General features: G+C 54.0%; 1 protein-coding gene across 16 annotated transcripts in view; it reads left to right on the forward strand.

Moving 5' to 3' along the window:
- The window catches only part of LOC142067399 (voltage-dependent L-type calcium channel subunit alpha-1S-like), a 50,509-nt gene that overhangs the window by 3,150 nt on the left and 32,924 nt on the right, over positions 1–14,435 (forward strand). For all 16 annotated transcript variants that reach the window (XM_075115992.1, XM_075115998.1, XM_075115991.1 and 13 more), the window contains 4 exons: positions 4,589–4,694; positions 12,702–12,841; positions 13,410–13,543; positions 14,125–14,277. In XM_075115992.1, the coding sequence (XP_074972093.1) occupies positions 4,589–4,694; positions 12,702–12,841; positions 13,410–13,543; positions 14,125–14,277 (533 nt within the window). The remainder of the gene's footprint in view (positions 1–4,588; positions 4,695–12,701; positions 12,842–13,409; positions 13,544–14,124; positions 14,278–14,435) is intronic.

The following is a 14,435-nucleotide window of genomic DNA, read 5'->3' on the forward strand; positions in this document are numbered from 1 at the left end:
GAGCGAACATGTTTTGCACTGGCAGGAGCTGTGCTGGGTAGAATACGGGAATGTCTGCTGGGAGGGCAGAGGGTTTGGCATGCGAGGAGGGGGCACAGTGCCCATCCCAGGGTGGGGATGGGGATGGGCAGAGGAGGGCCAGGCTGGGGGCGTGGGAGCTGAGCATGGAGCTGGGGACATCACGCTGCCCCAGGGCAGAGGTTTGGGGGTGTGTAGCAAGACCATAACGAGCTGCTTGGGATGATTCTGTGTGTGTGTCACCACTTGCCTGATCTCACAGCTGCTCCCTGCCCCGGGGGTGGGGGCTGGCTGGCACCCCCCGAATCCTGCTGGCACCATTGTCCTCTCGTCTCCCCTTTCCCATCCCTGCTGTCACAGGTGAAGGCTTTTGTGAGTGATACTGTTTAGAGGGACAGTATCTCTGTGCCTCTGGCTTAATTCAGGGATGGGTTTGGGTGGTTGCTCCTTGGTTAGGCATCTTTTCACTGGGGCGTTATAGCTCAGGAATTCCAAAATTTCATGTTTCTGCCACCCATCCATTAGATATTGCCTTGTTCACCTGTATTATATGGAAGGGAAGAGGATGGGAGATGAAATATTTCACTTTGGCTTCAGCAAAACATTTGGGCTCAAGGAAACACGGTGGAATTTGGGGATGTTTCCAGCAGATCCACCCCAACTTTTCTTATTTCAGTTGCTGAACTGATCTGCATGTTCCTGGCCTTGGCAGGATCATCCCAGCCCTGGCCAGGCTTTGCTCTTCTTGGAGGGGGCTTGGTTGCCTAAGGGCTGGGGGCCAGGCCCTGCCCTTAGGAAAGGCTGGCTGTGTTGCTGTACATGTAGTGCCATGGGGACACCAAACCCATGCCCCACGCTGCCAGAGAGGCCGTCTTTTTCAAAGCCCAGGGTGCCCGTTTGCAGGTGCTCAGGGCATGCTCTGGTGGTGCTGTGCTGGCCACGGATTTTGAGCTGCTGTTCCTTCACTGCAAAGGGGCTCTCTGTCCTTCAAGGTGAGGAAGAAGAGCTGTAATTGGGGAATTCTCCGTTTCTGCTCCTCTGCCATGAGGACTGGGTTGTTCTGCCAGGGAAGGGAACTGTGTCAGTGTCTTAAATAGGCACTGAGTACGGAAGAAGCTTATGCGTACACCCTAGTGGCAGGGGAAGAGCTGGAAATAGGACTTATATCTTCCAACATACTCAAACACATTCCTCCTCCTGGGCCAACGTGTGCCAGAGAGAGTGTGTAGCACAATGGGGGTCCTTCCCCCATCGGTGCCCTGGAAGGGGAGTGTGGAGGGGAGAGGTGGGTGTCCCACTAGGAAAGCTGCAGGTGGTTCTGACCTGTGCAGGACAAATGATCCAGGGCATTGGGTTTCTGCAGCGCTTCTCTTGTGCCTGGCTGTATTTATACTGCAATGCACCTGGCTGCCCTCGTTCAGGGATCAGGGTTTGCAAGGCATTGCAGGATCATTCCGGGTCCTGTGAGTTCTTATGGGCTTCAGGGCCAGGCAAGCTGCCAAGGGTAGATTAGCTGTGACCATTTTCTGTGGGATACCTGGCATCTGGGTTCAGTACGGCAGTACGCATTCCTGTTCCTTGGGCCCACCTCTGCTAGACAGCTTCTGCTGTCAGAGAACAAAGCTGGGCCACAGGAGTGGGACAGGGTCTTTTTGAGGCAGTTGGAGAGTAGGGAGCATCACTGCACTCAGTCTAGGGCGGGTGAAAGTCTGGTTGGCTTGAGGCAGAGGGGTTTTTATGCTGAAGTTCACTCACATTTCAAAAAACACGTTTGTCAGCACAAGGAAATCTGGGTACTTGTGAATTGCTGGGTATTGTGCTCAACAGCTAGCCCGGCAGGTTGGTGGTTGTTGGGACACGTCTAGCTGTGTGGTGACACCCAGGTATTCCAGGTTTATTTTGCAGCCAGGAGGACTTCAAGGCAGATGGGTGAGGAGTCTGGGGACCGTGGAGGACCACACAGCTGTAAGGTACTAAGGGCCTGATTCCTGCTGCAAGGGAGGCGCTGGGGCCCTTGGATGCTGTGTGACAGGAGGTTGCCGGAGAGAAAGAAGTGAGATTGCAGGGCAAGGAGCTGAGGAGGACGTTGAGGCTCTGGCTCAGTGGCAAGAGGCAGAGACACTGTGTCCAGTGACACTACATGCCTCTTTTTTTGGTTAGATCTGTCCCACTGCATTTCTACCTAATAACAGTGCCAGACTCGCAGAATTGCAAGCGGCAAGCTGATTCCAGCTCCAGTTACAAGGCAGGTCACACTTGAAGGAGGAGGAAATAAGTATGTGGCTGTTTTCCCAGAGCAGGGGGATGGGCAAAGGCTCTTCCCCTTCTGCACATCAGTGGCTAACGTGGCAGGACCTGAGCTGTGATTCCTGCTCCTCTTTCCACAGCTCTCTCCAACTTGCTCCGTGATGCTGAATGGTCCCTGCACCCTTCACCGTTGCAGCCACGTGGAAACTGGGATGAGTGCTGGCAACATTCATCTCTCACTGTCAGAGTAGGTAGGGAAGCCTCTAACCCCTGGGCTCTGCCCAATTACCTGGAACACAGAGGGGAACAGCTTTTCCAGCTGACTTTAGTTTTTAAAGTGGCGTCAGATTGATGGACAGAAGGGTCCAGAAAAGGCAAAATAACCTGTGGTGTGCACAGGACACAACTGACAGCACTCAGCCAGCTCAGCAGGCCAGTGTGGAAAGAATGCTCCCTAGGTGCCCCTTGTCCCACGATGCTGGATTGGACAGTGGCATGGCCACCACAGCCCAAGGCAGGCCTCAGCACAATTAGCTGGAAAGCTGAGCTAGTCAGTTGATTAACTGTGGCATAGGGGTGTCAATATGGTTGCAGGGCCTCTCTGCTGGGGTACTGAGTTTCGAGGGCTGTGCTGTAGTGGCAGCAGTCTGCATGGCTGTGCTGTCTGTCCCCACTGAGCGTGTTCCTGGGAGCTGTTCTCCTTTGGAAGGTCTACCCAAAGTGAGATGGGGATGCTGGGAAATCCTGTCTTGTACTGGAACCTCTGTACCTACTGGATGAGATTTACCAGTTTGCCCGTGATGGCAGGTTGGAATTTACAGCTGGGGATGGGGATGAAAGATCTCAAAACAGTTTATGGGGGTAGGCGCTGGCTGTGGTCGTAAGTGTGGATGTTGGCTGGTAGGACGATGGAGAGGGGAAGGGGCTGGTGGGGAGTGTGGCGAGTTGTCACTGCTGATTTACGCTGTAGGCGGGTCCGTCCCAGGGGACAGCCAGACCAACATTTTCATTTCCTCCACCTGCTTTTAGTTTCAGAGGCTTCCATGGATACAGGCAAGGCAAGTGGATCGGGGACAACTGAGACGTACTCATCAAGAAACATTATTGGGCAGAAAACTTTGAGATTAGCGTTATGACCAAAAATGTTTCTTGTAGGTTTTTGCATCATGCTGTACCCAGCTGTCTTCTGGCAGCCCGAGGCCACTAGATGAGTGGAGGAGACCCCCTTGCTTTGAGGTATGTGCCTAGCTGCGTGGTGCCGTGGCTAGGCACAAGCACTTTAGAGCTGCAGCAGGGCCTGGATGTGACCAGCATAGGGGCAGCAAAAGACGATGCTGTCGTCTTCTGACCAGATGTGTGGTGCACTCCCAGGGTACCACAGGGTGGCAGATTTGGACCACGCTGGGAGGAACAGAGAGTTCTGCCTCCAAGGTCCCAGAGCCAGAGTTTGAGCTCTTTTGGAGCTTCAGGAATGTGGTAGCTGAAGCTTGGCCATGAGGTTTCAGTGGCCCAGCAGATCAGTGACAGCAGCAGGAGCCTGTGCTAGGGCCTTCAGGGGAAATATAAATTCACCGTATTTGTTCAAGAGATGTCACAGGCCCAAACAGCACAATTCTGCCTTCTAGGGAGTGAGATGGAGCTCAAGCTGAGCACTCCAGTTACTCCCAGCCCATGGCACTCCTGGGGACAGTCACAGGCGTGCTGCCTGCACTGGGGCACTGAGGCTGTAGGACACCCAGGGATGTTAGCAGCTGGATGTTCTGCTAGAGGAGACCCTGGCTGAGCTGTCTTGCTAGATACCTTCTAGTCAGGGAGACATGCCCACCTGAGATCCGCTGCTCAGCAGCGTCTCCCTCACGGATGCTGAGCACAGATGGAGCCAGGGGCAGCACATTCCAAAGGGTGATGCTTTGGTTAAGCGTCTACATTATGCAGGAGGGTCCTGACCCTTCAGGATGATTCGCTGAAGGATGATCAGGGGGAAACAATCAGCTCTCCCATGCCCTTGTTATTGCTCCACTGCAGCCTTTTAATTTGTGCCCCTGCCCCATATGTGCTGTGCCAAAGCTTCCCCTCTCCAGCAGACATGCCCTGAGCATCCAGGCCCTGCATCTCATCCTGGCCCATTCCCCCCTTCCCCGGCCACCCAAGAAATGGGCAGCAACTGAGGATGCGCAGAGGGTGAAGGCTGACTGCTCGCTCTGGTTCTCTGCCCCAGTGAGAGGTTGTTCCCCCATAGCCAGTGGGGTTTCCCCGCACATACCCATGCACGGCTGTACCTGCTTTTTTGTTCTTGCCTTCGCTCCTTAACACTTTCTCTCAGACCCTTCGAGATCATCATCCTCCTGACCATCTTTGCCAACTGTGTTGCACTGGCCATCTACCTGCCAATGCCTGAGGACGACACCAACGTTGCCAACTCCAGCCTGGTAAGGCACAGCCCTTCCCGCTCTCCTGCTGACCCTCGTGACTGGACAGCCAGGTGCTCGGCTTCGAGGGCTCTGCGGAGCTGGGCCCTCTGTGGTGGGGGTGCAAGAGGGTAATACCTGTAGTGGGGGGATCTGGTGCTGCCCTGGGGATGCAGTCAGATGTCGTTGGTCCACTGAGAGATGCTGCAAAGGCAGAGGCAGGCAGGGTGGCGGAGAGACCGCTGCAAAATGGGTTTTCAGAAGGGCTGAAACCACCCCTAGGTTGAGATCAAAGGCAGCAGATTAGTGTGTGAAGTACACAGGAAGGAGGAACTGATGCCAAAAAAAGAACAAATTCCGTCAATTTTTTTATCATGACACTTCCAAAAGGAAACGTCCTGTTCCAGAAAGGCTGGAATGTTTTGTTTCAGCATTTTTGGAATAACATTTTCTGACCTTTCATTTCAAAACTGTATTTTAATTTTGGTACTTTTTATTTAAGAGGGGGAAAAAACCCATCTCTGTTAAGCAGAGACTTTGCTCCTTTCCAATCAGTTATTCCTTTTTTTTTTTTTTTTCCCCCCAGTCACTCCATTTTGCCTGGAATAAGGCATTTTGATAGGAGCTAAATCGATAGTTTGCACTATTTTTAGTTTGCCACCCTTTTCCCCTCTTCAGATCCCCCTTGCGGTTCAGTCCACATCGCTTTCCATTGAGAGTCTGAGTTTGGTGACTGAATCAAAGCATCTAAATATGCCCTTTTTAAAAGAAATGTTCTCTTCTGCTAACTTCAGGACTCCTCAGCGTCGGGTTGGGGTGTGTTGTGTGCAGGTATTGCTGGCAACTTGTGACTTAAAAAAGCACCTCTCTGGTTTTTACCTGTTCGTTAGAGACTCTGCAGAGGAAAATATTAAAGCAGTCAAAGAATCTGAGATACAGAATACAAAGTAAGCTTTTACTTGTGCAATTTTTAGTTCCTTGAAATGCTTTTGTCTCTGTCCTCCTCAACAGGCTTTTAGTGGCACTGAAGATAGCGTTTACTTGTAATTTCCTTGGGAAAAGAAGAAAAGGGGTCATATTGGCAATGTGTTATTACATCTTTTAAAAATAAGTCCAAGGTAGGCCCACAGAGGAGGAGAATTAGAAAAACCCATGGAGAGTTAATTCTTGGGGTGCTTGTTCAGCCTCCCAGTGTGCTGCAAGCTTGGGGCAGAGTTACGCTCAAGACACTGATTTTTGTTTCTTCCCTGCCCAAGGGGGCACAATAGGATTTGAAAGGTGCAGTTATCTCAGCTGAGAGATCAAAGAGAAAGCGAAACTGGGGCAGGTTGAGCGTGGAAAGCAGGAGGTGGGGGCAGCAGGGATTGGGGGCTTCCCGCTGGAAGGGGTTTGGGGATTTGGCTGAGAGCAGGACACCTGCAAGGGCAGAGCTGGAGAAAGGCCAGCAGCATGTGGCAGTGTGGCTCGATCGGGGGGGACAACCTGGCAGCAATGCACCTCGCAGTGCTCCGGCGCAGGCACTGATGCTGCTCAGGAAGGACCAACAGCCTTCCCCATTAATGGGAGGCAGGCAGGCAGGTAGTAATGTCCTCTACAAATGAGATGTCATCTGTTTGTATTTACTGTATGTTAGATTACTTATGCTATATCCTATTGGGGGATTTTTCAGCCTGTTGCCATGCCAACAGCTCTCTGTATCGGGAGCCTGGCAGCCCCAGGCCTCTCTTTCATCCATGCTCTGCATGTCCCTTTGTCATCATGTTCTGGCAGCTTTGTAGGAGCAGTCCCAGCTAGGAGCTGAGCCAGACCCGTACCATCTTGCGTATCAGGCCGTGCTCTCTACGGGACCCGCAGGTAGTGCAACAAAGGCTTGTTGGAGGTGTTTTCCTGCAGCAGAGAGATGCTGCAATGCATTAATTCTGTCCCTGTCACTTTTTAAACTCCCTCTCTTCATTGCCCAGTCTGCTTCAGAGAGGGTTTTGTTTATCTAAGACCTTGAAATTGTTGAGGAGGCAAAATGTATGAGGGGAGCTGAGTCAGAGCAGCAAGGACATTGCCCCACATTATTTGTGGAGGCAGGATCTAGGCTCAGCCTAGAGAGCTCACTGCTAATGGATGTGCAGGAGCCTGACCAGCCCGAGTTCCCTTCAGAGAAGCCTCCTGCATCCCAGGCACTTGATGCAGTGAAAGCCACCCTGCTCTAATGCTGGGGGTCTCCAGTGAGGAGAGGCTTGGGAAGGGAGGATCTCCTGTGAGGCCTCTGCTGCCACTTTCTTCCCGCAAGGTTGGAAAACCTGGAAAGCAGCCAGGCTTCTGACTGTGTCTTTCCAGGACCACCCAGTGAAGATTTGCAGACAGCATTTACACTAGATTTAGAATTAGTCTCATGAAAGCTTTGTTAACCAGAACTCATTCTGGGAGGTGACAAAAGTGTATTTAATAACCTGTAAATCTTCTACGAATCCATTTCACTTTATCCTGGAAAAAATACAGTTGTTTAGTTTCAACATCTTTCATTCCTATTCTTTTTAGGTTAGAGTTCTTCTAATCCAGAAGATTTTTTTGTAATGCTGTTTTTGTCTAATTTTGTCTAATTCTAATGAAATCAAAATACTGTCTTTGATGCTGATGAAATGATTTTGACTTTCCAACTCAATCAAAAATTCAAAGTGTTTATTTTCACTTTGACTTGAGTTTTCAAAATTGTCGGTGAGCTCCAAAACACGCTGTCCTTCATTAGAGGCCTTGCCCCAGGAGCAGGCAAGTTCAGAAATGTGTTTAGCAAGGCAGGTTACTCAAAGGGATTCACCCAAGAAAGTACAGATGTCTGCACGTGAGCTGGCTGCCTGGACTCCATTTACGGTCAACGGAGAAATAAAGGCAAATTTAGAGTAGGGTTTGTCTTGTAGGGCAGTTGGTCTGCTCCTGCAGTTCTGATGGGTGGCGGCTGACATGCTGCACGCACTAACGTACCTGCTTTTCCCCACCAATGGGACCCAAGGGCTCAGAGGGAGGCCACCCTTTCAGAGCATCCAAAAGCAGCTGGGCTGAGTCCCGTGTGCTTTGTAAAACTATCAGGTAGAGCATGGGGCCTGGTGAGTGGGGGACGGAGCTGGAGCTCAAGCTGTACAGAAGACACTTTTAATAACACAGGTGACGGCCTATGTGTAGGCAGTCTGCTAGTATCACAGATAATGGCTCTATGTTTAAGTAGAACAGATGTTTCATATAGAGGAATATGCTTCCAAAAATCCTGCCATTTTGGGTTGCATTGGGTTGTACCTCAGCCACAGGGGTCAGTGACCTGAACACAGCTCCAGGCACAATTCGGTTACAGGAATATGGGTGTCTGATGCTGTTGCAGGTGTCCCAGACCTCCATCTGTGGCTCTGGAGGCCTGTGACTTGCTTGTGGGTCCTGTGTAACGTCATCTGCTCCAGGATTGTCTCATGTAGCCCAGGGAATCTCCAGTAGCACTGAAAACAGCTGTGTTCAGGCAGCTGACCTGTGTCTAGCAGTCCTTGAGCAGAGATTGCTGATCCAGTGCTGGTTTTGAAGCGTGAGTACCTGCAGTTGGGTGTCCCCTGAGGCTGGCATGGGTCACTCACTGCAGGAAAGGCCTCTGCATGGGGTTTTCCTAGAGCCTTGGGTCACCCTTGATCTCCTGGGGTCCTCTAATAGCTGTGAGAATAGACCACACGCCCGCACATCTCCACGCACAGACTCGGTGCATGGGACTTCAGAAACTGCAGTTGCTTTTACCCAGCATCTTGAGAGAGGCACATAAAGATGCAGCTGTACAAGTGTCCCCTGCCTCAATCCTCCCCTTTGCTCTGGGCTGGGGCTGCTGTCAAGGACCGGCACCCTGCCCAGCTTGTGACTTGGCTGGCCTAGCAGCCTCCATGGCTCAACCTGGGGTTTTGGGTAGGCAGCTAAGCCAGGCCCCTCTGATGTCCCTCTTGCTGTCCCGTCCTGGCCCTACTCACGGGCACTCGGCCACCCCAGCAGCCTTTTCACATACAGACCTGCCATCACAAGGTTGCCTTCTTTCAGGCTCCTCCCCCGTGTACAGAGCTGGCGAGAGGATTTCACCTCCCCTTTGCACAGATCCCAGCTGTGACTTTTGCTGCACGTTACCGATACACAGCTCTCACCCTCCAGTTTGGCCAGCAGAGCTGACCACTTGTCCTGAATGCCAGTAAAAAATACAGCAGCTTCCAAAGCCTGCCCCGTCAAGCAGGATGCCCCGTGGTCTCCAGCTCTGCAGCAAGGCTTCCTCTGAAGGGACCTTGCTGACCATCTGCTCCCAGCCCTGGAGAAGGGCGGAACAGCGGCAGCTCCCCTGGATTTCTTTTCCTCTAGTTGGGTTCTCTACACCCTGGGTCTGACAGGCAGCAGCTGAGCCCCTGTCTGTGCTGTCTCCAAATCATTCTCCTGTCCATGGTTTTGCTGGCTGAGGTGGCAGCATCCAGCAAAGCCTTTTCAAACTGAGCAGATCTAGGGCATCTAGTCCAGGGACAACCCTCAGGAATGCCACCAATGAGTCCCACAGACACCCGACCAGCCGTGGTGCAGCTGGTGTGCGGGGAAGGGACATGGAGCAATGAGGAGCTCTGGACAGTGAGTGAGGGAGACGCAATGGGGAACAACTCGTAGGGCCTGGCTCCTCCATGCTTGCAGAGCTGCTGGAATGGTTTATTGCTTTTTCGGTCCCTATCTCTGCGGCCCTGGGGTTTGTCAAGCCCAGGTCTGTCACGTGTTTATGGGAAAGAAGGAGCTGTGGCTGGGGGCTATGGCAAGAAAATCACAGCATCACAGAGTAGCTGAGGGTGGAGAGGCCTCTGGAGATCATCTAGTCCAATCCCTTGCTCTAAAAACTTTTTGCAGACGATTCAAAAACTCTGCCAAATTCTTTCCTGCACCTCTTGCCATCCCAAGCACTCCCCACGCTCTGACAGAGGCCACTGTGAGAAACAGAAGTGTTTCTCTCAGTGTCTCTTCCCGGACATGCAGGGTACCAGGGGTTCCCACCATGTACTCAAAGGAGCCTTCCTCTGCTCCAGCCCTCATTTTTATCTTGATTTCCAAAGGAAGGGGAGCCTATGAGATTGCTGTAACTGTGTTCCCATGCATTCATTAACTGTCCTGTCCCCTTTTCCTTCTCAGATCTGCAGGGCTTGTCTCACTACATTCAGGGGAATGGAAGAAAGGCACAGCTACTCTCTTCTGCAAAGCATGGTTGCTGCAAGGGTGTTTTGTGTTTAAAAAGCCCTTATGAAAGGCTTCAGCAGCACAGCTACGTGCCCTGCATGTACTGGTGCAGGCAGTCCACGCACGCATCCTGGTCAACCCACTGGTGCACGTACAAAGACCATTTCTACTGGGGAGGGTGGTCAAACACTGGCACAGGTTGTCCAGGCTGGGTGTGGGATCTTTGGAGTCATTCAAAACCTGCAAGGACTAATTTCTGAGCAACCCGTTACAAGCTGGCCCTGCTTTGAGCAGCGAGGGCTTAGACTAGGTGATCTCCAGACATCCTGGCCAGCCTCAAACCTGTGATCTGTGACAACTGTCTCAGCCAGAGCAAGGGCCACCCTGCAGCCTGGCAGCAGAGGTGATGGGGGCTGGGGCTGCAGGGCAAAGCGGAGCAAGGGCCTGGCTGGGACTGAGAGGCTCAGGGGGAGGTGCAGGGGCTGATGGTGCAGGAGCAGGAACAGGGGGCACGGAGGAGGGCAGGAGGCTGGGGACAGTTTGGAGGGGTCAGGGAGGAATGTGACTGCTGGGAGTCCTGCTCCACACGGATGTCTCTGCAGGGAAGCAGAGGTAGCTATCTGGATTTGTTACGGTCACACTGTCCCCTCACCATCTATCCCCCACTTTGACCAGCCAGGTGCCAAGCCCTGCCCCCCCGTTCCCTGGGAGGAGACACCAGGGACAAGGGGCTGGTGCCCATTCTGGAGAGCCCTGCGTGGCCGTAGGGGCCGGGAGCCGACATTGCTGAGCAGGCTGGAGCTGTGTCATGTTGCACTGCATCGGCGTGGTGCACGCTGTTATTCCTGCTGCTCTGTGGCTCATTCGGCAGCCGCAGGTCGGGTTACTCTGTGTCCCCTAACATGGTTGAAGCATGTGTGTGTGTAGCAGCCTGGTGTGTTATAAAGACCTCTGTCTTTTTATAGTGGCTTTTTGAAGGCTGGGCTCTTCATACACCCAATCCCAGCTCTGCCAGGCAGCCCAGCCACCCTCTCCTAAGCAGCCTCCTGCCATGGGCCAGGTTTGAAACCTGCTGCTCACTGACTGCGCATGGTGGGCAAACACCATTGGAGCCGGCCAAAGCACTCACCTGGTCTGGGCTTCTGAAAGGGACCTCCAGGGAACAGCAAGTCACCTTTTGATTCTGGGCAAGTGCTTTTTAGAGGGGCATCCCTGCCAGTCAGAGACCCTGGAGCCTGACTCTGTCCTGTTGGATGAAGCAGGGCAAGGGATTAGCTTTTGCAATGCTGGGGTTCCAGATTGGATCCTGACCCTCACCAGCCTGGGCCTTGGCAGCTGCAGAGCTGCTGTAGCTTGCAGTGGGCTCCCCATTTCTCCTCCATTTGCAGCAGGGAAGATCCCCCACCACACCACTGGCTGCTGGTGCAACTCTGCAGTCCCTCCATACCTGAAATAATCCTCACGATAGTTGTATCTGTATGTCTGGGATTCCAAGGACAGGCTTTTGGGGACAGACTAGGGGGGATCTGTCACTGATAAGACAGGAAGGTGAGTGGCATCGAGTTGCCTTAGGTAAAACCTTGAAGACAGAACTCTGATAACACCAGTAAACACAATGCTTAGGTCTCTGCTCTTACCATTGCTGCCCTCAGATCCAACAAGGAACTGGCACTTGTATGGGTGACAGACATACAGGGTGACTTGGCACAGCCACTGCTGCTGGACACGGTAATTGAGCAAGCAATGCTTCTGTCTGAGCCCTGGCCCTGGTTGCTTGAGGGACCCTGGGAGGAAGGTATGCTTGCAGCACTGCAGCCTTCCCCAGTTTGGCCTCAGAGAGACGTTTCTGCCTTTCTGGGTGCAATTCCTTGCAGAGCCCAAGCAGGGATGCTCTTTGCCCGTCATGGGGTGCAGATGGAGGAGAGGGGCCATGGAAGACCAGAAATATAAATACCCCAATCCATCTGGGTGCCTCGGAGGGATTTTAATCCCAGTCTGGAACAGGGTGTCAGCAGCAAGGGCAGTGATCACAGTGACAGGCAGAACCAGGTGGGCTCTTGGATGTGCTCTGGAGAAAGATGAGCTATTCTGGGCCATGTGGCTGCAGGGCTGTGCCAAGCCCTTGCAGTGGGGTGCCAGGTCCCACCTGGGAGTGGGCACAACACCTCTGCCTAGCAGAGACCCCAGGCCAGCTTCTAGCAGCTCACTCTGCCAGGCGGACATATGGCATTAGGCAGAAGGTCTTGAGCCCAAAGCCTCACTTCCCTGGGAGCCCAGGGCAGAGGGAAGCCACAGTGCAGCTGGCTTCCCCCATGGTGACTGTGTGGTGTCTCCAGAACAAACCCAGCAAGCCTCAGCTGGAGAGGATGAGGGGGAGGCATCAGTGCTGCCTGCGGGAGGAAGGCTATGGGAGTATGGGAGGGTGGGGCAGCAGGCAGGAGAGCCAGAGATGTGCAGTGCCCTGGGCCAGGCACTTTTGGGCGCTGGGTTGGGAAGTGAGTGGTGGCTTTGCTGGTGTAGTTTGTAAGAGCAGGTTCCCGTAGCCCAGGGATGTGGTCCTGGCAGCGTGCCATTGAAGGGACGCAGGGGATCACGCCGCGGGCCAGAGGGTGGCATGTGGTGGCTCAGCATGCCACCCCTTCCTGCCCAGGGTAGCCTCAGCGCTGCCCGATGCGTGTGGGAGATCACAGATGGGTTGGCAGTAGGGGCCGAACCCATAGACACACGGGGGGGCAGCCGTGCATGGTGGTGATGCCAAGGGAGGTGACAGTCTGCTCTAACGGAGCATCCTCTCCTGCTTGCCTTTCCAATCCCCAGGAGAAGATCGAATACGCCTTCCTGATCTTCTTTGCCATTGAGGCAATGCTCAAGATAATTGCCTACGGGTTTCTTTTCCACACGGATGCCTATCTCCGAAACGGCTGGAACGTGCTCGACTTCTCCATCGTGTCCCTGGGGTAATGCAAGGAGGGGAAGCTGCTGGTGCCCAGCTTGTGCCAAGGCCTGGTCCACAGCCTATCAGCTACATTGATTTTTCTAGTGACTGCAGTGGGTTTGGGGGCAACCTGCGGTCTCAGTTCATGCCCTGCTCCCACGGGCCCCTTTTTCATGCCCTGATATCCCCGGGGATCCTCCCTCACTCCTGTTTCTTCCTGTCTGACTCCTTAACGCCTTTCAGGTCTCCTTGCCCTGGAGAATGGGAGTGCCATGGAGTCATCTGGGGTTTGGCACACGGGGAGAGGGTCCACTGGGCACGAGGGGTGGGAGGGCCCCCCGCTGGTCAGCGGTGAGTGCGCAGAGGGGTGCCCAGCCACGAGTGCGCCCAGGAGTTGGACTTAGCAAGAGCTGTTCCCTGGGTCAGGCTGAGCGTGGCTGGCAGAGTCCTGTCCCTCTCTTCCCTGCCTGCAGAGCACTGACTCCTTAGCACAGGTTTCTTGGTCTCCATCCTCACGCCCTTCTCTTTCTCCCTGTCCTTCCTTCTGCTTCTCCCCCTTTCTTCCCTGCTCTGTGCCCCGGCTCTTTCAGGCTTATCACCATGACCTTGGAGCAGGTCAATGCGAAGCAGGGAGGGACTTCAGGGGGAAAAGGCGGCTTTGACGTGAAGGCCCTGCGAGCGTTTCGTGTGCTGAGACCCCTGCGCCTGGTGTCCGGAGTGCCGAGTGGGTGCTGGGCACCCTGCCACCGTGAAGAGCTGGCGGGTGGATTGAACCCCTGTGCCTGGCCAGGGTGGGGGGCCATGGGGCAGGTTTCTTGTTGCTGCTGGGTCAAGCCCAGCCACAGGGTGGGCGTGGAGGAGCCACAGGTTCTTGCTCATCCCCACAGCTTGCAACTGTCAGCACTGGGGATCTGCAGGTCAGCGCAAATGTAGCTCCCTCCATGGGTCAGTGTCAGCACCTGTGGGTGGCCAGGGTGAAAGGGGCTGGAACCTCGCTCTGGTTTCTCAGGGCAGGGATCTCCTTCTCCCAGAGCTCAGGATGAGAGCACCAGAACAAATGGAGGGGCGTGAAGCAGCCTCCAGCACTGCCTGGTGCGTGGCTCTGCTGGGGCCTTCCACATGCTCTATGGTGGGTAGAGAAAGGGACTTTTGCTTCAGCGATTTCATTCCCAACCAACCTGTGCCCCTCTTCCCTTGGCACGGGGCATTTCAGAGGCTGCTTGTCAGAGGGGCTGACAGGAACGCAAGGTGCACCCAAAGCTGTTTATGAAGTGGTTGACCTCCTCTCCCTTCTCCTCGGTGCAGGCCTTCAGGTCGTCCTGAACTCCATCATCAAGGCCATGGTGCCCCTGCTCCACATCGCCCTGCTGGTCCTCTTCATGATCATCATCTATGCCATAGTTGGGCAAGAGCTCTTCAAGGGCAAGATGCACAAGACCTGCTACTATCTCGGGACAGGTGGGGCTGTGGCGGGGGGCTGATACGGCAGAGATGTCTCTGTGTGGCTGCTGTGGGGACCACAGAGGTTCTGCGGGTGGCAGGAAGTCTGGTCTTGCCAGCGTCAGGCCTGGGAGTGTGGCAGGCCTGAAGGATGTTTGGTACAGCACACAGCTTGG

Source organism: Phalacrocorax aristotelis, chromosome 21, assembly GCF_949628215.1.
Source record: "Phalacrocorax aristotelis chromosome 21, bGulAri2.1, whole genome shotgun sequence".
Lineage (NCBI taxonomy): Eukaryota > Metazoa > Chordata > Aves > Suliformes > Phalacrocoracidae > Phalacrocorax > Phalacrocorax aristotelis.